The sequence below is a fragment of the Alternaria alternata genome, assembly GCF_001642055.1.
Source record: "Alternaria alternata strain SRC1lrK2f unplaced genomic scaffold CC77scaffold_38, whole genome shotgun sequence".
Taxonomy (NCBI): Eukaryota; Fungi; Ascomycota; class Dothideomycetes; order Pleosporales; family Pleosporaceae; genus Alternaria; species Alternaria alternata.
In genome coordinates this window covers 66,813-88,674 of record NW_017306227.1, presented here as the reverse complement: position 1 = coordinate 88,674, position 21,862 = coordinate 66,813, and the positions used below count along the sequence as shown (strand labels likewise).

General features: G+C 51.0%; 7 protein-coding genes across 7 annotated transcripts; 3 read left to right on the top strand and 4 right to left on the bottom strand.

Moving 5' to 3' along the window:
* Positions 1-286: 286 nt before the first annotated feature.
* Positions 287-2,823, bottom strand: CC77DRAFT_1055347 (hypothetical protein). Its single transcript, XM_018527833.1, has 2 exons — positions 2,654-2,823; positions 287-2,596 (listed from the first exon to the last, which is right to left on the bottom strand). Exons 1-2 carry the CDS (start codon positions 2,781-2,783, stop codon positions 669-671), a joined length of 2,058 nt encoding a protein of 685 aa, XP_018379192.1. The 5' UTR covers positions 2,784-2,823; the 3' UTR covers positions 287-668.
* Positions 2,824-2,983: 160 nt separating this feature from the next.
* Positions 2,984-4,194, top strand: CC77DRAFT_1067565 (XAP5-domain-containing protein; the record flags this gene model as incomplete). The annotated part of the gene is made up of 3 exons (XM_018529010.1): positions 2,984-3,198; positions 3,251-3,776; positions 3,829-4,194. The coding sequence occupies 3 exons, from the start codon at positions 2,984-2,986 to the stop codon at positions 4,192-4,194; spliced, it is 1,107 nt and encodes a 368-aa protein (XP_018379191.1).
* Positions 4,195-5,126: 932 nt separating this feature from the next.
* On the top strand, positions 5,127-9,365 carry CC77DRAFT_593262 (GDPD-domain-containing protein). Its single transcript, XM_018532393.1, has 3 exons — positions 5,127-5,485; positions 5,654-8,904; positions 8,972-9,365. The coding sequence occupies exons 1-3, from the start codon at positions 5,350-5,352 to the stop codon at positions 9,200-9,202; spliced, it is 3,618 nt and encodes a 1,205-aa protein (XP_018379190.1). The 5' UTR covers positions 5,127-5,349; the 3' UTR covers positions 9,203-9,365.
* Positions 9,366-9,527: 162 nt separating this feature from the next.
* CC77DRAFT_1036077 (hypothetical protein) lies at positions 9,528-11,201 on the bottom strand (the record flags this gene model as incomplete). The annotated part of the gene is made up of 1 exon (XM_018526986.1): positions 9,528-11,201. One exon carries the CDS (start codon positions 11,199-11,201, stop codon positions 9,528-9,530), a length of 1,674 nt encoding a protein of 557 aa, XP_018379189.1.
* Positions 11,202-13,147: 1,946 nt separating this feature from the next.
* On the top strand, positions 13,148-15,077 carry CC77DRAFT_1026347 (concanavalin A-like lectin/glucanase). The gene has a single exon (XM_018526243.1). The coding sequence runs from the start codon at positions 13,640-13,642 to the stop codon at positions 14,786-14,788; it is 1,149 nt and encodes a 382-aa protein (XP_018379188.1). The 5' UTR covers positions 13,148-13,639; the 3' UTR covers positions 14,789-15,077.
* On the bottom strand, positions 14,865-16,747 carry CC77DRAFT_1067561 (hypothetical protein; the record flags this gene model as incomplete). Its single annotated transcript, XM_018529009.1, has 2 exons — positions 14,865-15,076; positions 15,133-16,747. The coding sequence occupies 2 exons, from the start codon at positions 16,745-16,747 to the stop codon at positions 14,865-14,867; spliced, it is 1,827 nt and encodes a 608-aa protein (XP_018379187.1).
* A 77-nt stretch (positions 16,748-16,824) lies between these two features.
* CC77DRAFT_593325 (hypothetical protein) lies at positions 16,825-21,653 on the bottom strand. The gene is made up of 3 exons (XM_018532394.1): positions 20,551-21,653; positions 17,848-20,493; positions 16,825-17,793 (listed from the first exon to the last, which is right to left on the bottom strand). Exons 1-3 carry the CDS (start codon positions 21,400-21,402, stop codon positions 17,035-17,037), a joined length of 4,257 nt encoding a protein of 1,418 aa, XP_018379186.1. The 5' UTR covers positions 21,403-21,653; the 3' UTR covers positions 16,825-17,034.
* Between the last annotated feature and the right edge of the window lie 209 nt (positions 21,654-21,862).

Below are 21,862 nucleotides of genomic sequence, written 5' to 3'. Positions count from 1 at the left end.
CCGGTATGCGACAGCGCGCCAGTAACGGTCACATCGTCATGCGCGCCGCTCGCAGCACGATACTCCGAGTCACATTTTCCCAGCTCTAAGGACGAACGCCTGACGCCAAGCTCAGGGGTGCAGGATTGGTAACGCCCCGGCTGTCGTCCGCTGGTTGCGATTCGGTGTTGGAAGGCCCCTGAGAGCCTTCATTTCCACCGCCAAGTCCAAGCTAGCGCTGGCTTCCGCTCTCGATAATCGATAATGCCGCCGGCGGCAATGAACCTCCGGCAAGCAAATCGCATATGCAATGCGATGTTTAGTGGTTCAAAACTTCGTCAAGGTAAGGATACCAGTAGATAGAGCGAACAGCAGTCTGTTGTCTTGCATTGATCGAGCGCCACGAAGATGCAACAAAGTGGATAGCCGATACGCTTTGGCGCCAGAACGTCGAGACCAAATAGCTGCGTCCTCTAGTTTGCTCAGACGTTGAGTTGTGGTTCGGCTAAGGCAGGCGAGCCACTAGAAAAACTTCAGCTGGTCCTTGTATACGACGTTCACGAAGAGGTGGAAATTGAAGGTAAGGCCAAGTAAAAGTGGGTATCATTAGGTTCAGGTACATAGCTAGATGCTAAGTGTAACGTCATAATCTATATGTCTTTGTGACAGGAGAAGTAAGCACTGCCCTATCATTTCTTCACAATGCGCAACAAAGGAGCAATTCTCGCGCGTTTGCTCAGTCCTACACGGTATGGCACCTTGCCTGTAGTGGCTGGCGATGCGGTTGTAGGTTTTGTTTTGGGTTCTGGGGTTGCTGATGTTGCAGCCGGGGAGGGTTTCGATGGTAGGATGGGATCATTGGCAGTCATTGTCTCTGGGGTATCTGCCGAATTTGACTGCTTCCTCTCCTTCGATGCGGCTCCTGAACTTTGCTGTGCTATTTTCGGAAGTGCTTCAGGCTCGGTGGTTTGCACAGCTTCTTCATGTTGTTCCATCTCCGTGGTCTGCTCCATTGGTTCTAAATTGGGCTCCTGGGGCGGAACAGTAGGTGCAATTTTCTTGGGTCGACCACGCGTCTTCTTCGCGGGTATGGCTTCAGGCACAGTATCATCTGCTGCGGCCTGTTCACTCTCAGGCTGATCCGACATGGTTTTCCTACGCTTCGCCTTCTTCTTCGATGTTGTGGCTGAACTTGCGGGTTGCTTGGAAGTGGCAACTGGAGACTTCTTAGGTATCACCACTTGTACTTTTGTCGGGGAACGCAGTTCGGTCACCGTAGGTCTTGCTATATCATCCGCGGTTTCCGTATGCATAGTAGTACCGTTCGCCACCGCAACGTGGACCGTGTCTTGCACGGCATCCTGGGTGTCGTCTCTGCGATACTCGTTCAGATCGCGCATAATATCTTGAATAGCCTCGGAGTCCATCGCCGGTTTCTCCTCACTCTTGTTCGTGACCGGCTTGTTTTTAGGTGGACTTGGTGGTGCAAGCTCATCATGGCCAACATTGTTAGTGACTAGCCAATCTATGGTCTGTATGACGTCACCGTTGTTTCGCTTCAGAGCCCCAGAGGTCGTCGTAGGTGTGAAGCCCATGTCGCAAATCTGTCGTACCTTTTCAGGTGTTTTGATATTACTGGCATCGACAGCAGCTGTTGTCTGCCGCCGTCTACTAACCTTTTTGACTTTCTCGGGTCGGACAGAGTAGTCAATAGGTCCCTCCTCTTCGACCTTGAGTGATCTTGAGCGACTGGGGCGTGGTTTGTATTGCTCCTTGGGGAGCCCGATAGCGGCAAGGTCGTCGTCAGGTTGATCCTTAGGTACTAGTTGTGACTTTGAACGACGAGGCGTCTCCTTTGCTTCTCCATAACTGCTCTTCTGGGTCCTTGGTGATGCAGTAGAGGGTAAATCAAGAGCCGAAGTTATGTTGGAGTCGGTGTGCGGAACTTCGTTCTTCAAAGGACTGTTTTTCAGACGGACGGAAGACCCACGCCTGCTACGTTGGGACGCAGAGTATTCATAGCCTCCCTGCGTCGTTCGAATCGGGGTGGCTAATGAAAGATCGAGCGGAGGTAGGTCACGTTCCGATAACTCAGTCTGATCAGCAGCCTCTGCAGGTGTGAACTTCATGAGGTCTGACCAAGGTATCGATGGTTCGGGCGGTGGGACCCAATGACGACCTTCAGTATCGATCTCTTGGCCCATCATCATCGGAGCATTAACAACTTCCAAAACATGTTGCTGGGTCATCGTAGCGTTGGGGACAGTGCTCGAAGGCTCATGCTCACTAAACATGGCTGGTTCGTGGTTCATCCAGTATCCGCGCATAGTGCTGTCCGGCATCCAATTAGCAAGGCTCGTGCCTTCCTTGTCGTCCAGTGGAGCGATGATTGCTGGAGAGCTACCAAAGATAGATTTAGGAGCCTTGCCATAGGTGATTGGTCCTCTCTTTTTGGACGATGCATCAATTGACGGCTTGAGCGGGCTAGGATCAGCCGCGGTCTTTCTCTTCTTAGTTGGATGCTCAGGCAAGGATACTGAGGACTGAGGCTCATCCTGGCTGGGCTGCGATTGAAGATGCTCGCGGTGCGCCTTTTCAATAGCCCTCTTCAGTGATTCTGGATTACACATCAGCGTTCTCAACTCGGAATACAGGTTCATGGTGTCGGCCCTACCGGTGGATCCTGTGCCGTGGGTCTCATTACTGGGTGGCTGCGTGGACGCGTCTGGTTGTTTGGGTGGCACAAGGTCGCCCTCGAGATCGTCGTCCAGCTCTTCATCTGAGTCCTGTACAATGCGCGGCATCGCTGTGCATGTCGTGTGTAGTCCGGCAAGGGCTTAGAGCGCTGGGGCGAGATTGTTATCGGAGTGGGGGCGAGTGTTCCTTCCCGTTGATCGCGTCGCGTTCACGCAATCACGGGACGAGCCACGACCGGGGCTTGGCGCGAAATGATCGTCGACTTTTTGGCAACCGCATATCCTCCAACCCACATCATTCTACGAATATGGACAGATTTGCCTCGAGTTCTGGCGATCGCCCAGATACATCTGGCAATGCGCGCTTCACATCCCAGGCTGCGACAGCCGAGGATTTGCTTAAGGCGCAAACTGTCGGGCTCGTCAACCTGAATGATTACCGCAAGCGACGCGCCGAGGCGCTCGATAGGAAGGAGCGAGGTGACGCTGCGATCAACTCAGGCGAAAACACACCCGCCGAAGGGTACGAATCTGCGAACACGCTCATTGGATGTTCGCTAATTTGCAAAGTATAGGGCATCGACGCCGAAGCCCGTTTTCAAGAAGAAGCGCAAAGTAGCTGGTAAAGGCAAGCTCTCATTCGGCATAGATGAAGACGAAGACACCGAATCCAATGCTTCGAAGACGTCTACCCCTCGCGAAAGCACCCCCACCGAAACATCTGCCCCAGAAGTTGAAGTGAAGGTGTTCAAGAAGAAGCTCGGCGCAAACTCGAGCATCGGTCTCAAGCCCCGTGTCATGACCAAGACAGCTCTCCAACGCGAAGCCCAGCAAGCAGAACAGGCACGGCAAGACTTTATACTCATGCGCGACTCCGTAAAGGCGACCGAAGTAGTGATACCTTTTGTCTTCTATGATGGGACCAATGTTCCAGGCGGAAGATGCAGGATAAAGAAGGGCGAGCAGATATGGTTGTTTCTAGACAAAGCCCGAAAAGTGGGTGCAGAGCTAGGCGTGGGAGGAGACAAGAGTCGAAGAGATTGGGCTAGGGTCAGCGTAGATGACTTGATGCTTGTCAGAGGTGAAGTCATATTACCGCATGTAAGCATCATATTCAGAAGTGCCTCTTATTGTATGCTAACATTGACGCCAGCACTACGAGATCTACCACTTCTTGTTTAACAGGGTCACTGGCTTCGATGGCCCGATCTTCGACTACTCAGCACAACCCACCAAAGCCACTCCCAGCACGTCCGATGCCGACGCCGAAGTAGATCCTGCTACATACGACCCACTTGCTCAGCCCTCTAAGAAGAAGAGCAAAGAGTCTAGTATACCAGATGAGGAACTCGAGGGCTTCGGTGAAGATCCAGCAATAACCAAAGTCGTTGACAGGCGTTGGTACGAGCGCAACAAGCATATCTTCCCCGCGAGCACGTGGACAGAGTACGCACCAGACAAGGACCTGTCAAAGGTGCAGCGAAAGGACAACGAAGGCAATGCCTTCTTTTTCTCGTAAAGCACCTGATACATCAGAGTCTTCTTCCGAGCAGGCCTAGGCCTGCTGCTTCGGTCCTTATCTTGCACGTTCCAGCGCCCACGGACTCGATGGGTGGACTAGCGGGAAGGGTCCAATCGCCCAGGCGGGATATGGAGAAGCCAGGTTCCCCAGAGCGGAGAAAGCTGCAGCAGGACGCATGAACGGTGCCGTGTAGGTGCCATGAGCATTAATCGCGCGGGAAACCCATAGCCAGTATCAATGCAACCCCACCATCCACGTTAATCAGTCTTTGATGCGGTGTGACCGGCTAAGCTACCGCGCCCCCGTAGGCACCACGAATGACATGCATCCCGCTTTAGAAGGCAGTCGCGTGCCTTGTTGCCCGTATCGGTGTGCCCGAGCTCAAATCTCACGATGGTCACCAGCGCAGTGTTGAGTTGTGTTGCGCTTGGGGCTCGCACAAGTTGCTTTATGACACCGAATTGCAGCGCCAAGAACAGGCTTTTCTGAACGCATGTCCTTCGCGAGTCAAGCTGACAAACATACACCGCCGTGATCCGCCGACGCAGGAGGCGCTCAAGCGGGCTGCAGTCGAATGCGATAATTGGGGCAAGGATCCACCATCGTACCGAAGCATCACAAGTTTTGCAGGAGCTTGCAGTATAAAGCAGACGAGCCTCTGCTTACGCTTGCGGGAGTGATAGTACAAAGCGCGCTCTGCCGCCATACGTCATTTCGCGAGCACCAACCACGTCTCTTTCATCTCAACGTCTTTCCCTCACGCCTCCAGCACCACGCGATAACACTGATCAGCGATCCGCCGCTCCAGTGTACTTCCCCCAGCCTTCAGCTGCGGCTTTCCCTACTTTTGACAGTCCATTTAACCATGTTGCAGGCGCGGTTTTGTCGAGCTCTGTCTCATCCAATGAGAATGGACGCCTCGAGCACACCCTAAAGATTCAACATTAACGCGTTGATTGCGCAGGTCGCATGGAATTTATGCTCTGGCTCTTGCCCTGCCGATCATTCAATACCTACCGCTACATATCCTTGCTTTTGCCCGCCCCCACCAGCGCAAAGCTAGTCCTCCATACGCATTAGAGCTACGCTCCAAGCTCAGTATCGAGCTCGATCCGGCTATAGATTTCCACCTACTATCATTCTGCCTCCAAGATGAAGTTTGGACATAATCTACCCCGTAACCAGGTCCCGGAATGGGCGGCGAACTACATCAACTATAAAGGCCTCAAGAAGCTTATCAAGAATGCTGCTGAAGCTTCCAAGGATGGCTCCGCTCCGGATCTTGCTGGTATGTTTACTACATCTCCTACCAGAGTCCGTATTGAATGTTGTGCCCCCGTGGCGTCGTTGCGTCCACAAAGGTCTGTGGTATGCTAGCACAGCCATGAGCGAGCGCATGCCGATAATGTCCATGATTACCAAATTCGACGAACATGTGGCTGACATACAAATCCAGAGTTCTTCTTCTCGCTCGATCGTAACCTCGAAGACGTCGATAACTTCTACAACCGCAAATATGCCGAGAACGCGCGACGGTTACGACTTCTGCATGGCCGCTATGGACGAGTCGCACAATTACCCGAGGGTATCGATAAGGACGAAGCGCAAGATCTCATGGGCGCGCTGCTTGAATTGCGTGGATCAATGCGGAAGCTTCAATGGTATGGAGAAGTGAATCGCCGGGGTTTCATCAAAATCACGAAGAAGCTTGACAAAAAAATCGAGACTGTTTGTCTTCAGGAACGCTACCTAGCGTCAAAAGTCAATCCGAAGCCCTTTGCGCACAACTTGCCTTTGAACCAGGATATGAAGGCGGTCAATGAGTGGCTATCGGGACTGAGCGACATCAAGACATTCGACGATACAGGCTCTACACATTCTGCTGCTTCCCTGGGCAGAGTCCCAGGTCGCTCGCTACACCTTCCTTCGGGCCTTTTGGACGCTGTGGACACGGCTATCCGTGCTGACAAGGTCAACGATCTCAATGAGCAACTCACGGAAGTCGTCAAAAGTAACGGCGTATCTAGTTCCTCGGTTCAGCAAGTGCTCTTGAACTTCTTGCAGCGCGCTATCTCGTGTCGGGCAAAGTCCTGTATTGAGAGGCTGCTGCAAGATATCATCTCACTAGAGGAGGAAGACGATATCAACAAGCGCAACTGTATCCACCGACTTGTCATCAATATTGGTCGTTCAAAGACTGGCGACACTTTTGGAGCTGATGGAACTCTCCTCCAGAGCTCGAGTGAAACACGAAACTTCATAGTGCCTGCTACGGATCCCAATCGCCAGCCTCGTCCTTGTACTACCACCGAAGAAGAGTCAACGCAGCTACTTAGCGAGAATGACGAATCCGTGCAACTACTCATCTACCTACTCGACCAACTTCGTGCTGAGCAGCGCATCGCGCTCCAGTCTCGTGACTCGTATGGCAGGTTCCCGCTCCATTATGCTGCGCAGTATGGATTCGTAGTCATTTGCCAGGTCGTCATGAAGCACATGCAAGACTGGGGCCAGTTCGATGTCGCTCAAGGTATCGACTCCGACTACTGGCAGGATGCAGAGGGTAACGCTCCTCTACATCTTAGCGTCATGGGCGGACATCCCCTTACCACCAAAGCTCTACTTGAAGCAGAAAACTGGCGTGGTGCCACAGAAGAGCGACTAGCATGTCGGAAAGCCATTGCGCGATCAGGTGCAGCTTTGACTTTAGCGACTCAGGCGAATTTCGTAGAGATCGTCAAGCTCTTAGTCGAAGCTGGTGTGGACGTCAACTATCAGGATGAAGGTGGTGAGACCGCGTTACATATGGCAGCACGCTATGGGTATGATAAGTGCGCCCAAGTCCTACTGAAAGGATCCAGTAAGAACAAGGCGGAAGTGGACGTGGCCGAGAAGACGTTTGCTTGGACACCATTATTCATCGCTTGCGTTGACGACCATCTTTCCATGGTCGAGATTTTGGCCGCTGCCGGAGCTGACTTGCAAAAGTGTGACAACTCTGGTTGGACAGCAAAGGAGCATGCCGCGCTCCGTGGTCACATGGAGATAGCAGCAAGGCTAGCAGAACTTACGCCCACCACAGAATCGCATCTCGTTGCGCCTACGGATACACGCATCGCCCGAGCTGGGTCGCCTACTCAATCTTCACTTGATGAGCGAAGATCCAAGAACCTGAACCGAGACAACAACAACAACGTTATGCAGAAGGCCCCCGAACCTGTAAAGACTTTTGGCCATCGTTATCTAACTAAAGAAACGATGGTTCTCGTTAGCCTTGGGTCCATGGACATCAGAAAGGATACGCCTGCGGTAAAGTTGGATGACATTCCCCTTGCGGATGCGCATGCGACGCAACTTGACACTGCTTTGTCAGTGGTTGTGAACGCATCTGGTGCTACTGGAGAACCTACGGTGATCGACTTGCCCATCCAGGAGAATATCGCGACTGAGCCTATAACTTTTATGACTAGCGATGTTACCAAGGTCAAGCTGTTGTTCGACATCATCCCGACATACGCCGGCAATCAAGAGCGTGTTGTGGGACGGGCAGTGGCATTGCTGTCAACTATCAAGACCAGTATTGGATCCAAGCGTATATCACTCCAGGGAGACATGAAGGTACCGATCGTGGCGGCCTCCACGTTGGACGTGATCGGCACTGTTAATTTCAACTTCTTGATCATTACGCCCTTCCACCACCCAGCTATGTCGGTCACAGAGCAGCACACCTACTGGAAGAAGATGGCAGCTACAACCATGGTTATTGGCCACCGCGGTCTGGGAAAGAACACAGCCTCACGTACGTCACTGCAACTCGGAGAGAACACAATACAGTCGTTCATCTCTGCTGCAAATTTGGGTGCGGAATACGTAGAGTTTGACGTTCAGTTGACAAAGGACCACGTGCCGGTCATCTACCACGATTTCCTCGTCAGCGAGACTGGTATCGACGCACCTGTACACACACTCACACTGGATCAATTCCTTCACATCGGCGAGGGTCAAAAGCCACGATCTTCTCGCGCTGGTTCACCAGAAACGGTCCCAGTTCCCAACGGTACGAATGGCACAGATGACCGCCCTAACACACGGAGACTTCGATCGTACTCGGTCGACAACTCGAAGCAGCGCAACATTCATACAGATCGCCAAAACGAGCTCACTGAGCGTATGAAGTACACCCGCGATTTCAAGAAGAAGGGTTTCAAGGGTAACAGTCGTGGCAATTCTATCCAGTCTTCCTTCACGACTCTAGAGCGCATGTTCGATGAGCTGCCTGAGTCGGTTGGTTTCAACGTCGAGATGAAGTATCCCATGCTTCATGAGTCTGAAGAAGAGGAGATGGACCAGTATGCTGTCGAGCTGAATTCCTTTGTCGACACTGTGTTGGAGAAAGTGTACGACAAGATGGGCAAGCGAAACATCATCTTCTCGTCTTTCAATCCGGACATCTGCCTGATGCTTTCGTTTAAGCAACCTTCGATTCCAGTGCTATTCCTCACCGATGCCGGTACCTCGCCCGTCGGAGACGTGCGAGCAGCCAGTTTGCAAGAAGCCATTCGATTCGCTAGTCGATGGAACCTGCTTGGCGTAGTCAGCGCCGCGACGCCTCTGGTCATGTGTCCAAGACTGGTCAAGGTGGTAAAGGAAAGCGGTTTAGTATGTGTCTCATATGGCATGCTAAACAACGACCCAAAGAACGTTCTGGTAAGTCATGACCTCCTCACGACGCCATTGTAAACCCGTTTGCAACATTGACTAACAGCGCAATTAGCTCCAACGAAACGAAGGCATCGACGCCGTCATTGTCGATAGCGTTCTCAAAGTCCGTCAGGGACTCCAGGATCCGAATCAGGATTCCACCACCAATGGCGCTGTCAATGGCGCATCGCTTGTCGTTCCGTCTGAATCCGTGCCGACGATTAAGGAGGCGAGTGAAGCGTTGCAGAATGGCCATGACAACAAGGAAGTGCCAGCAGCAGCAGCGGCGCAAAAAGTAGTTTGAGCGATTTGGGGGTGGCATATGTTGTCTTCAACAATGGGTGGCTAGCGTTGGTTGTTCTTTTTTTGTTTCTTAGACGAAGAGCTTTGTGTTGATCCGTGGGTAGTCCCTCAACGGGCTTGGATTTGCGTTCGATCAATCTATTGGGGTCGGAAGTTCGATTTGTGCTGTGTGCTGGTGTTGATGTGATGTGATTTGCAGCTAGCTCTACGCCGATGCGAGTGTAAAGACGTTTCCTTTTATGTAAGTTGAAATTGAAGAATATCCACACGAAAGACAAGGGCAAGGAAACTGTGCCCGTGTTACCGTGGCTGGACACCATAGATGCTTAGTTCGGCGGTGGGATCCGCCCCACCTTATCGACTTCTTCGAGTGCACAATACTCGAAATATCCGCGATCCACCAACCCGTCTCCATGGTATTCATCCTCCCAGTGTTCCTCCACACCGTCGCCCCATGACGTACGACCAATTTGCTGAAAAAGCTCATGGAGCTCAGGATCCGGACGCCACTTGCCGGCTTTCCACCAGAGCATAGGAACTTCCGTAAGAACGCGTTCACCCTGCCGAGTAACGTTGGGCTCACCTTTGGCTTGATAATGCACTCCCCAAGCGAGTTTATCCGCGTCTTGACAGTTCTCTTGGAGCCAGTCAGTCGTTGAATAATCATCAGGCGCCCACGCAAGGGGGCACCAGAGCATTGCTTCTTGAAGAGCCTTCATATTTGATGTTGCCTTAGCAAAGGCTACAAGGAACGGCCGCAGTGTAGTATCGTTCGGCACGATGCGCATGCGGCTGTTTTCGTTCCCTCTGTATCGCCTATCTCCCTCCATCTGAATCTGCCAGTCCATTTCTTCGTCATAGGAGTTTGTTTCCAACGGTGGGTATGAGGCATTAGTGACGTTGAATGCAGCCGTGTCACGCCCTTCGCCGTTTGGTCCTATGAAATACCATTGTCCCGACGGGTTAACCATGTGGAATGTGACAATGAAACTCTCGAGATTTGGCCAGGAAGGGGTGCAGTTATCCTTGGGCCAGAACAGCGTTTCATCTGCTACTACACGCAAGTGAAGCCGTCGGAGATGGTGTGAGAGATGGTGTAGACTGGTGCTGAAAAGATCATTGGCCGCCGGGCTTACCAGGTCAGGCTGTGCTGTGAAATGGTCGATTTGCGTACTTTCGTCAAGATCGTGGAGAAAGTCTAAACGAATACGCTGAAGTGAACCTGGAAGACGTGCAGACAAGAGAGCTTTTGCAAAATCCTGTCTTGTGTCCCGACGTGGACCAGCCCAATCTTGCGTGAGATATTTTGTCGCCTCTTGTTCAGTTTTCGGCGACCATTCATTGCCTCCAGTTCGACAGCCCCAGTACTCAAGATTCGGCAACTTGACGACAAGGTCGACCATCACACGGTAGTCGAGTTTCACTCGCCCCGAATTATAACCCGTAAACTCTGCTCTTCCGCCGAATGACCCGTCCCAGTCGTCCCCTACCTCCAGGGAACGAACCGATTCGAGTAACGGAAGTGCTTCGGGTTCTAGCAAATGCACGCGCCAGCTTAGGTGATCATGATACGAGAGTGAACGTTCGGCAAAAATCGGTCGCCTGGGAGGGCTTATCGCTAGTCGAACTGTTCCCGGTTTATTGTGGTTCCCTGCAAGGTCTTCGACCGTTTTCATAGTCTTGAAAAGAAACGTGATTTGTTGAGTGAAGCTCTTGTCATGCTTGCTCAGTTGGTCCGCGTCGTCGCGACGCTCGTTGTCTTCAGGACGAGGAAGGCAGATCCCGAATTTAAGATCGCGTAAATACAGAAGCCGATGACCAGAAAAAGTTCCAATAAACTTCTCAGCGTTGTTTTCGTTTAGAGCGAATGTTGTAAACGCCCCAGAGTATTTTTCAGCGGGAAAGCGGAATGCATGAGACAGCAATAGTGTGTTCTTCAGGTCATCGACAGAGAGATAACTGCTGATTCGATCGACTAACTCCTGTGGAAGCTGGTCCATGGTCACGAATCTTCTGCAGGTGTTAAGCGAAGTAGAGGTTCTGGTCGAGGAGAGCATTGACGAAAGAAGCGCAGGTTTTATCACACAAGTGGCCGTCCGCTCAGCCATATACAAGCAGTGTACCGGCGGATTAGTAGTTAGGTGGGTGACCACTAGCGAATCCCCGCTGTTGTATGTTTTTGATTACCTTTTTTTTTGCGTCGTCGGATGCGTGATAGTGGTGGTGAGGCTGATTGGTTACGATTTGCGAATCATGAGTCAAGCGATCGAGGCCAATGTACCTGACCTGAACTTTTAGAGTAGTTTGGCCAACACCTGGGGGGGTTGGGGTTACTTCTTCTTAGGTTTTGGAAGTTTCAAGCGCCCGTCAAAACTTTGGGAGCTGAACGTGGACAGAGAGGTGAATGGAGTGAGTGAGCTTCCCAGTGCCAGAAGAGATTTTTTTCCCGTGATAAGGCCGTAGAAATGGCTACATTTGAAGTGACAATGTGTATTTGGCGATAGAAAGGTTTGTACTTTAAGCAACTGCCTTTTCGCTGTAGGATATCAAAGGCCATGGCCAATATGGGCAGACGCCAAACGGACTTCCTGGCTGCAGAGACTTCGCACTTGTTGCGAGATCAAAAACCGGTTTCTACGATTACTCAGTATTGAAAAAATGCTCGTTTTGTTGAGAGGCAAGAGGAATTTCTTGAGTACAGCGACTGGGAGGACGAGAACGATCCACTTGGAGAACTCGCGAGGCTGAAATATGAGGAAATGCTTGCCAGGTGAATAACAGTTGCTTGGTAGGTAGCGGGTTGGCAATGACAGTCGAGATTTTATTAGTATACGCGAGGTTGAGTGTGCTGGGCAGTAGTCATGCACCGTCCTAATCCTTCGTACCCAAGAATTGTCATCGCGGAACACGCTCAGCGAACGTTGACCATGTCGGTGAGTACGTTCTGTCAAAACATCAATTACACATATAGACTTGGCTTTGTATCCTTGATATGTCAAAAAGTCAGAAGATGAGTCTAGATACGCTGCAGGCTGTGGATATGAGCCATTAGTCACCTTGTGAGCAGTTTGATGACTCGGAAGGGGTCCTTCAGCTGCCAATTTGTGGCGCACCACTTCGCATGCCGAAGCAATGCTTGTCTATACAAGCCGGGGAGATGCTCAGGGGGCTGACCGGTAAATATATCGATTGTAACATGGTCGTCAATACTACAACCCCTTTAGCCACACCAGAACCTCGCGTCAAAAGCGTCATACACACCTCAATCAAACCTACCCCTCATCATCTCTTTTGCCAAGTTGACCAACATGCCCAAGACCTCCAGACCCCGCGCCAGTATGAAGGATACGAGAGCATGACAAACTCCACGTCTGCTAGACGGGTGGAAACGTGCTCGTATGGTCGTCTCATACGGACGAATCTGGCGTTGGCGCGGCATTTGAGGGTATTGAATCAGGGCTATTTTGGGACTTAGTTGCATTGGTTGGCGCCGGCCCATGTGGGCGGATGTGGCTGGTGACCCGAAGATGCCTGTCATTTCCTGATGACCCGTCTGCGCCGCTTTACAACCTTACAACAACAACAACATCGCCATCATCATCACCGTCATTTCTCCATGTACCGAATGATAGCTCGGAATGCTCATTTAGTCTCACGGGGCAAGAGGGACTTTGTTTTATCAACAAATATTACAGCACTTTCCTAGACAGAGAGGAAACATCGAACCACTCGGAGAGTCAAGCCACCTTGGCGCCTACGCCGAAACTCCCGGTGGCACATCGACGCTACCGAAACCCCCCCAAAGCAGCCTAAACCAGGGGTGGATCGCAAGCTTACACTTGCGCAGACCCTATGAAAACCTTACAACCCCTGTCATGAGGTCCAAAAGTCCAGATGTAGTGTGGCTGAGTGCAGAAACAAAGTGCGCCGCTGGTGTGATGTGATGTGTCTGCGTTTCGTATCCGCCATATTTTCCTGTGGCTACTCCAGCTTACCTGCCTTAGTGCCCTGCCTTACTCCAGTTCCAGCGCGCGCGCGTTTCTGGCTTAGACACACCTTAGCGAATGTAGCTAGGACAAGCTCCGCAAACAAAAAGCACGACTTGCGGGCGGTGTTCGAGACTGGACTGGTGTTGGTGCCGTGTAAGCGGGAGTAGCGGGCGGGCGTCACTGCACGTTTTAGTATATGAGTCTACTGACCCGCGTTTGCGCTGAACTTTTGGTATCACCACTTTACATCATCGAGCTTGTTGCAGCATCATTGAGCGCAGTTTTCTTTCCTTGTCTCTTGTAATTGTTGATGGCTAGGTGACATTCGTTCGCTCTTCTATTCACCTTTTACTAGCTGTCGATCACCCGTCTTCATTCTACACATCCTTGTTACCTAATTATTCGGATACTGTCACTACGAATACGACTCCCAAAGCAGATCGATTACCATGTCTCGCCTTCCACCTCTAGGAGCCTTGCTCCTGCCTCTCACGGCACTACTCGCCCAACCTGCACTCGCTGCGAATCCGTACACTAGCTCTATGAGCGAAACACCGAAAGACAACAACGCAGACTGTGATTGCTATGTCGTGCAATCCGGCAAAGACTCGAATACACCAGAGTACTTCCAGTATTACCGATTCTACGACTTCCGAAACCTCCCGGGCGCGATGAGCGAATCGCCGCCGCTACTCAACGATACAGACAACGCGGGTTTGGCGTCGACATGGCAGCCGGATCTCTTCAACAGCGATGCGTGGAACTACGATTGGGGGATCCAGAACTGGAGCAAACCGTCCACCGAAGACTTCCCCACACCAATGAACAACTCCTTCGCAAACATCTTCCTAGGCCAAGAGGACTCGACGTCCTACCTCGCACTCCGCACATCGCGCATGGACGACTACCAGACATCTGGCGAGATTGAGAACGAGCAAAAAAACCTCATGCACGTCTCCATGCGCATGTACGGTCGTGTTCAAGGAGCCAAGGGAGCCGTAGCAGGATTCTTCACCTTTTACGACGACGACAACGAATCCGATATCGAGATCCTGACCGACGACCCCAAAGACCAGATCCGCTACACAAACCAGCCCTCAGTAGGCAAGGACGGCAATGAAGTGGCTGCCGCGTCTGTGGGCCCCACCGATCTTCCACGTTGGGACGACTGGCAAACACATCGTATCGACTGGCTGCCCAAGAACAGCTACTGGTACCTCAACCAGAAGCAAGTCGCCTCCAACACATACTCTGTACCCCGCGAGCAGAGTTTCATGGTCCTGAACATGTGGAGCGATGGTGGAGAGTGGAGTGGCGATATGGAAGTGGGCGATAATGCCGAGTTCCATATTCAGTGGATCGAAATGACGTTCAATACCAGTGGACCGTACACTGGTAAGCCTCAGGAGGATAAGAGAGATACGACGAGTTTGTTTGGGAGAAAGAGGTCGGAGAAGAAATGCAAAACCGTCTGCAAAATCGATGACGTGAAAGAAGTCGGTACGCCGGAGGTTGTTGAAAGCGGTGCCATGGGCATGAGCGTTTCTTGGGGTCTGTTGGCTGTCGTGGGTCTTGTATCCGTTGTAGTCGGGTTCTAGAATGGACTCGCGTGGTAATGATTGTATTAAATACCAAGTCACACCCTACATTTGATCTCATCTGACGCTACTTTTATTAACTACAGTACGAACTTCCCCAGTACCCGTGGTCTAAGTCGTCTTGCATCTCTTCTGATGTCCTTGGAAATCTCTTGCATGTAGAACCTTCAATATAATATCGCCGACCATCTTTATGATCCACGTCATATCTGCGATAGTTGTCCAGTGGGGACACGTACCACCATCTTTTAACGTCGGTCAATTCTTTCAGGCCATCGTCCGCAAGCTCTGAGTTTGATTAGCATCTTATCTTCCACGTCAAGGCTTGTTCGGTCGTGGCTTACCCGCAGTCCAACAATCCACTCGCACCGAAATATCGAAGCTGATAGTGGGTACATGCACCGACGCTTGCTCACGGATTTTCAACAGGTCTTTGAGGTAGGAGGGTACACGATCAAAAGAAGTGTACAACTTCTTATACCAATATACATGAATACTCTTCAAGTGAGAAAACCGACCGTTTCGACGAGCTTCGAACAGATCTTTGATGTATGTGTTGAAATTTATCAAGAATGGACTGCAGGCTAGGTCAAGCCACAAATGTTCGATCGTGTCCGGAAGAGCGTCTGATAAGGCAGGAGACGTGTCTGTTGTATACCGCCTCATAGAGTCGTCGCCGAGAATGGTGAACGGATTAATTCGTAAGAACTTGAGCGAGGTCAATAAGGAGCCGATGCGAAATAGGCCTGGACTACACGGGAGACAACGCCTGATGGTTGCTAGTTGGTCACCAAGTGATAATTTGGCAAGAGTATCGGTATGTCCAAGAAGGGCTGTACTAACGTCCTCGTAGAATGTGCTATCAAAAGGTGCATGTTTGTAGGGCAATAATACTTCGAACTCGGTGATTGCTCTGCATGCAAGTAGCATGTTTGCTATTATCGATCCACTGAAACGTGGAGAGAGTAGCGATAGCCTAGTGATGGAAGAAGTGCGCAGAGGCCATATCCAGGGCTCTCCCATGAACGCCGCGTCGTTCTTATCTGGCCAGATTCTTCTATGGAATGGATCAGGCCTTAGACACTGCCCATCCCTCCATTCATCCCAATCCATATCAAAGCTCACGCTACCGCAATTTCCAAGCGTGAGATCGACTAGATTGGGAAGACGAAAGAAAAACAGCACTTGGCTGACTGACCATTCGAGGCCACTTTGGTACACGTCAAGATGAAGGACTTTGAGCTTTTCAAACCCACCCGTGTGAGCACTATAGGAGAGGCTGTTCAGCAAGAAGCTTGTGTAATTCCCGTCCAACTGTAATTTGGGTAAGCGGATCCAGAGGCGCTCCAGATTAGGTGCAGAGAGGACACATGGTGTAAGTAGTACATCTTCACCAAGGATAGCTCGCTGAAGAAGGTCTTGGTCGTCAGCATGTTCCTGATCATTGTCCATGGCTGATATGAGCTTGGCAAGCCATTTGTAGTGCTCTGGGGTATCAGCTGGCAGTTTTTCCACTTCGTCATCACCTCCCTTTCCATCACTCTCTTGTGCGTCACACGGACGTCGCTTTTGATAGCGACAGTGTCTTTCATTGTAGTCCACTCGCTCCTCGTCCCCGCTCTCGTTTCCCGAAAGCATGACGTGGCCCGCCCAAAAGTCGCCGGCTTCAAAGCCGTCCTCCATCTTCAGTCTTACACTCTTGATGTACCGGCACAGCTCCATATTGTTGAGCAAGGTTTGTGGTAGCTGACGATAGGCCAAACTGTCCACATCACCTGCTCTCTCTATGAACTCGTAGACGAGTGGCGCGGCAACATCTCTTAGTCTTCGAGAGACGCGACTCAAGACATGGAGATCTGGCGAGCGATCGGCTACGTGTGGTGAACTGAAGTCTGTTACTGGCGGTGTATGCAGGTAGCCGAAGATTTGGAGGAGCAGTTCATTTGGTAGTTCCTCCATAACTTCAGAGTCAGGGCCACACAGACGTTGCGTGTAGAAGGCAAAATGAAGATGGCCGAGGTGAGGGGTTCGCGTTCATAATAAACGCGTCTGCGCTGGTGCCTGGCGTTAGCGTCAGGCATCCCTACGCTAGTCATGCGTGGCCTTCTCGCCCAAGCACCTCGGCAAGAGATTTACGGAAACGCTGCTTCATCACGTGAAATTCCAGATGGCAGTATAGCTGGTATGTCTCTCGAATAAAGAACACTTGTTCGCTGCAAAAGCAGAATGCGCACTCATATCTCTGTCTATACCGTCTTCTTCTTCCCCGGCGTAATCAGCGCAAGTGCCTCAGAACTCACGTCCTTCAGGAATTTGCCAGTCTCGCCCGGCGTGAAATCCAGATTCAACTTCAGCTCATCTTTCAGCAGCGTGCCTTCCAAGTAGATCTTGAACGGTTTCTGCTCTTGCTTATTAGCAGTAAGTGTACCCGTAAGCCGAGCCACCCTGATGTCGCATATCGTTCCCGCAGCCTGTACCGCTGCATCGAGTGTTGTGTAGACAGCATCATTGATTGTGTCGAGAGCGTCGAGACCCGCCTGTGCAGCTTTGAAGGCGATGTTGTTGTTCTTAGCGACCTCGAGCGCTGCCTCTGCAGTGGTAACGGCGGCTGCCTGCGTGCTGTTCTTGAGCTGTTCTAGTTGGATTTGCAACTTCTCTCCTTCAATACGCTGCGCCTCCTTGTAGGTTTTGTATGACTCCTGCGCTTTGTCGACCACTTCTCTGGCTTCCCGTTTCGCTTTTTCGAAGTCGCCCTCGATTGCGGACTTTGCAGCTGACAACAAGCCTTCCGCGATCTTCAACTGGTTTAGGGCCTCTTGTACAGCTTTGGCGGCCATCGTCTTTACTGTTTCGAAGACTTCGCTGGCGTCTAACCATACCTGCTTCATGCTTTGGAATGGTCCGGAGTTCATTGTGTCTTTGACCAACTGTACAGATGCCTCTGCAATAGCTAAGCCTGCTTTCGCTGTTCCCAACGCGGCGTATAGTGCGCCAGCTTGAATGCCCTGTGGTCGGTGATGTTAGCAATACTAAACTTTGGTGATGATAGGCAAACTTACCAAGTCTGGAGCACGATACCACGGTCCGTTTTTCAATTGCCATTCGACATGATCGATTTCACCACGGATCGAATCGACTGAACGGTTTGCGTTGGACAACTCGTTCAGTGCTCGTTGAAGTGACGCGTCAGCTTCACCGAATTTCGCATAGAAGTCTTGCTTCCTGAGCTCTCTTGCAGATAGAGCAGCATTTTCATCGTGGCGACCCTTTTGCTCCTGATGTTCGTATTCGTTCCTCTTCGCATTGACTTCATTCTCTTTTTCATACACCTTTCTGTCCCGCTCGAGGCGTGCTTCCTGTGTCGACTTTGTTTCATTGGTTTTCGCATCTTGGATATCTTTATTGCGTGCGCTCATCCCAGAGTTGGCTTCACGCTCCAGTGCCGCGATCTTGTCATCAAGCTCATTGTGGCGTCGGTTATACTCAGAACGCTTAGATATCAAGGTCTTTTGCGCTTCTTCGATTCCGGCCTTGTACTCTGCCTCAGCTGCCGCAACTGCTCCATGAGCGACCGCGATCTTTGCTTTCACAGCAGCGTGGAATTTCTCCAAGGCCGTTCGTATCGTCTCAACCATCCTCTGGATAATTTGTTGCTCAATAGCTACATCAATAGTCCAGTCCGCGTTTGCGAGCTTCCTCGAGAGGCTCTTCTCTTCACCTTTGCTGATCATAAAAGCCTTCGCTTTGATGCTGAGAAGATCGCTCCATAGCAACTCGAAGTTGAAGAAGAAGGCTGGATCTGGCATGAGCTGTATATGTAGGTCGATGGATGCTGAGAGGTTGAAGATCTTCACGAAGCCGTTGAGTATGAATTTCTGTGTCGTCATACTAAGCTCCAGATCCAACAACGCAAAAGTTACACCAGGTTTATCTGGTAGTGTCATAGTACCGCCGATACTGAGTGGTCCGAGCTCGATGGTTTGAAGCCATGCTTTCAGTCGAAGTCCTTCGGTAGTGAGCGAGCAGTCCATGCCCGCCTCATGATCAAACACAATGATTTTCCCTTTGAACCGAATGCCCGCGGGGTAATAGTCACCCGCAAAAGCTACCCCTCCACTGGCGTAGATATCGACATCCTTGAGCTGAAGTATCTCCATGTCTGTGGCAGGTACCTCTCTGTCCATAATGGCTCCGACAAACTGGATCAGCTTGTAGTAGTCCATGGATGGTGTATTGACTTTGATCAGCATGTCCTTGGGATCTTCACAGACGTAGAGCGCCATCCCATATGCGTTGTCTGGGCTGACCTTACCAAGGTAGAAGGAGCCTAGAATACCACCACCCGTAGGTAGACCTGTCGCCACGAGTACAGGCCATTTGAATTTTACTCCTAAAGCAAGCTTTGGGCCAATCGTGATTTCCTTGCTGAGTCCGAAAGGGTTGTTGATATGTCCAGTGAATACCAGCTCACCAGCGACCTCCAATGCCTTGACCTCCGTGGCAAGATCAAATTGTAGCCACTCGGTATTGTCGTCCATGCGCACCTGGAAGCCCCCCACGAAGCGCAGGCTACGGTCACTACCAATCTGGAGCTCGAACCTGTTCGTCCTGAAACGTGGGCCGATGTCGATCTTCAAGGACTTCGGTAAGAAGATCGAGACGTTTGGAATTTTGCTGCCTTTCTTCCAACCAATAGAGAGCTGTGTCGTATCGCCTGCTGCAGGCTCTTTGACCTTCCCACCAATCTGAATGCACGGTATCTTCTGTAAAGTAGCCCACAGATAGAACCCAGGCCTAATCACGTAGCCGTTTGTGTTGAGATGACACTTGGGACTGTCTATGTTAGAGGCCACAAGACAGACAGACTTTAGTCGAAGATCAAGCTCGGAATGCTCATCGATAGAAGACACTATGTCTCTCAATGACACATCAGAGTCCATGCTACCACAAAGCACCCAAAACATCTTTCCGTTCTGCTTTCCACCAGTGAAGACGACTCTGATATCCATAGGCTTGGAGACACCTTCTTTAATCGTGATCCGACCAGCGACCTCGAGTCCACCATACCAGCCTTTCTGAGTTGTCTCTGGCTGCTTTTCCTTGCCTTCAGGAGAGGCTGTAGTAGCCGCTTTGCCAATCATCAGGGTAAGCGAAGCATCATGAATAGTGACGTAGCCGTCATCTATGGAGAACTCATGCACATCTGCTCTGATGAGAATACCGGCAGAGGTGATGGCGATGGTGGCTGCGGCCAAATGCCTCCCATCGATGGAAAGCGACCCTCTGAGCAGAAGCTGAGCTTTGGAGATCCTGATAGTCAGCTTCTCGCAGGTGATCTCATGATCGGAAGTTGCCAGATCCTCGCCGTGAATATCGGAAAACAGCTTCTTTATGTCACTCCAGGTGACTCTCTCTAATGTTCCTTCGATGTATGATGCATCGGGATACTGTTTGTATATAGCACCAGTCAGTTTGACCACGCCATTGCTGGAAGTCTTCCATTTCGCCGACACAGTAAAGGATAGCGATGCGTCAAGCTGAGCTGCCGTTGCTCCACCTGGGAGTAAAGCTGTCTGCTCTTGGGACTCGGTTGTTGGTGCTAGGGCTTGAACATCCTGTTTGGACGCAGCTAGGACTGTGTCGTCACTCGGCTTGGCGACCGTCTTTGGCAGTGGGATGTTGATCGAGAATTTCGCTTCATCGAGCTAAAAGCAACCATCAGCCTGGCATACTGGACCTGAGTTCATCATAATTTTACTTACCAGCAATGACTCAACACCAAGTGGGCTCCTCCATTTTCCGTCCCCAGGTATGGTCATATCCAGTCTCAAGAAGGTCTCTCCAAGAGAGGCTTTGTATGCTAACAAGAGTGGACCAGTCAATCCAGGGAAAGAAGCATGCAGTTCGCCGATGATAGCGCAGCTAACATCTTCTGACTTTGCAGGTGCAACGAACGATTCGATTTCCGTGGTGGTGTTGGTCTTCCCAACATTGACCTGTACCCCTACAGAGAGGATGGTGACAAGCTCTAACCCCGGTGGCATTTGAGACTTCAAGCCAAGCAACGAACCCTCGAATGTCAGACCATCTGAGGCATACGTTCCATCCGGTACCTGTGTAACCCCAAGATACGCAGAAATCCGGAGCGTTGGCTTTGCCTCATCGCCAAGGAACTGCTTGAAAACTTCGAATATCCCATCGAGCAGACCATTGAACTCGATCTCAGTCCGGAGATATAATCCAGCTGGCTTGTCGAGAATGGGCTTTGACCACCACTCGATGGCCGATTTCCGGAAGGCGACCGATCCAAATGCTGTAGATGACAGATCCGGGAAAAGCGAGCTGAGTGAGACAGACTCATCTAGCTCGTACTTCCAGAACTCACGGGTCTCCCCTTCGGGAAGAGGTGCTTCTCTTCCAGCGACATTCGCGAATACTGGGTCAGCCCAGAACCCATCCCAACTGGTGAATTTGGGTGGTTCCTCTTTGTATAGTTGTAGTTGATCATCCGTTAATTCGATCTTGCCAACTGACTGCTTCAGAGTGGTATCGGCTGTTGTCGCGGAAATTGGTTGTGCTGTTCCAGCGAAGACTGGATCGTCCCAGAAGCTCATATTGATGTACTTTTGGAGTGAGATGGCAGACGAAGAGCAAACATGCAAAACTAATGCGACAAAATCATCAGGTAGGTAAAGTAAACCAAAACCTCAGTTCAGAAGGTGAAGAGGAAGAACTTGCAAAAATGCGGACAACGTCTGATACCCAGAATCTCGCTGCACAGGATGGTTGTTCTCCCGTAACGCCTCTAAGCTCTTTCTTAAGTGACGCGGAGTCTTCAACCTGCATCACAGCTCCAACTATCTCCGAACAGCCATATGCACCACCAGTCACCTACTACGCATGAGCTTGAACATGCATACAACACTCTAGTTGGCGAGCTGGAACGTCGTGATAGAGCTTTCAGACAGCCACCACCACTACAGCTGCATGGCATGAGTCGTTGGTAGTCAATCATTCCATATTTCGCTGTCTCTAGAGTGGTATACCGCAGATCCAGAATTGGAAGGTTCTCGC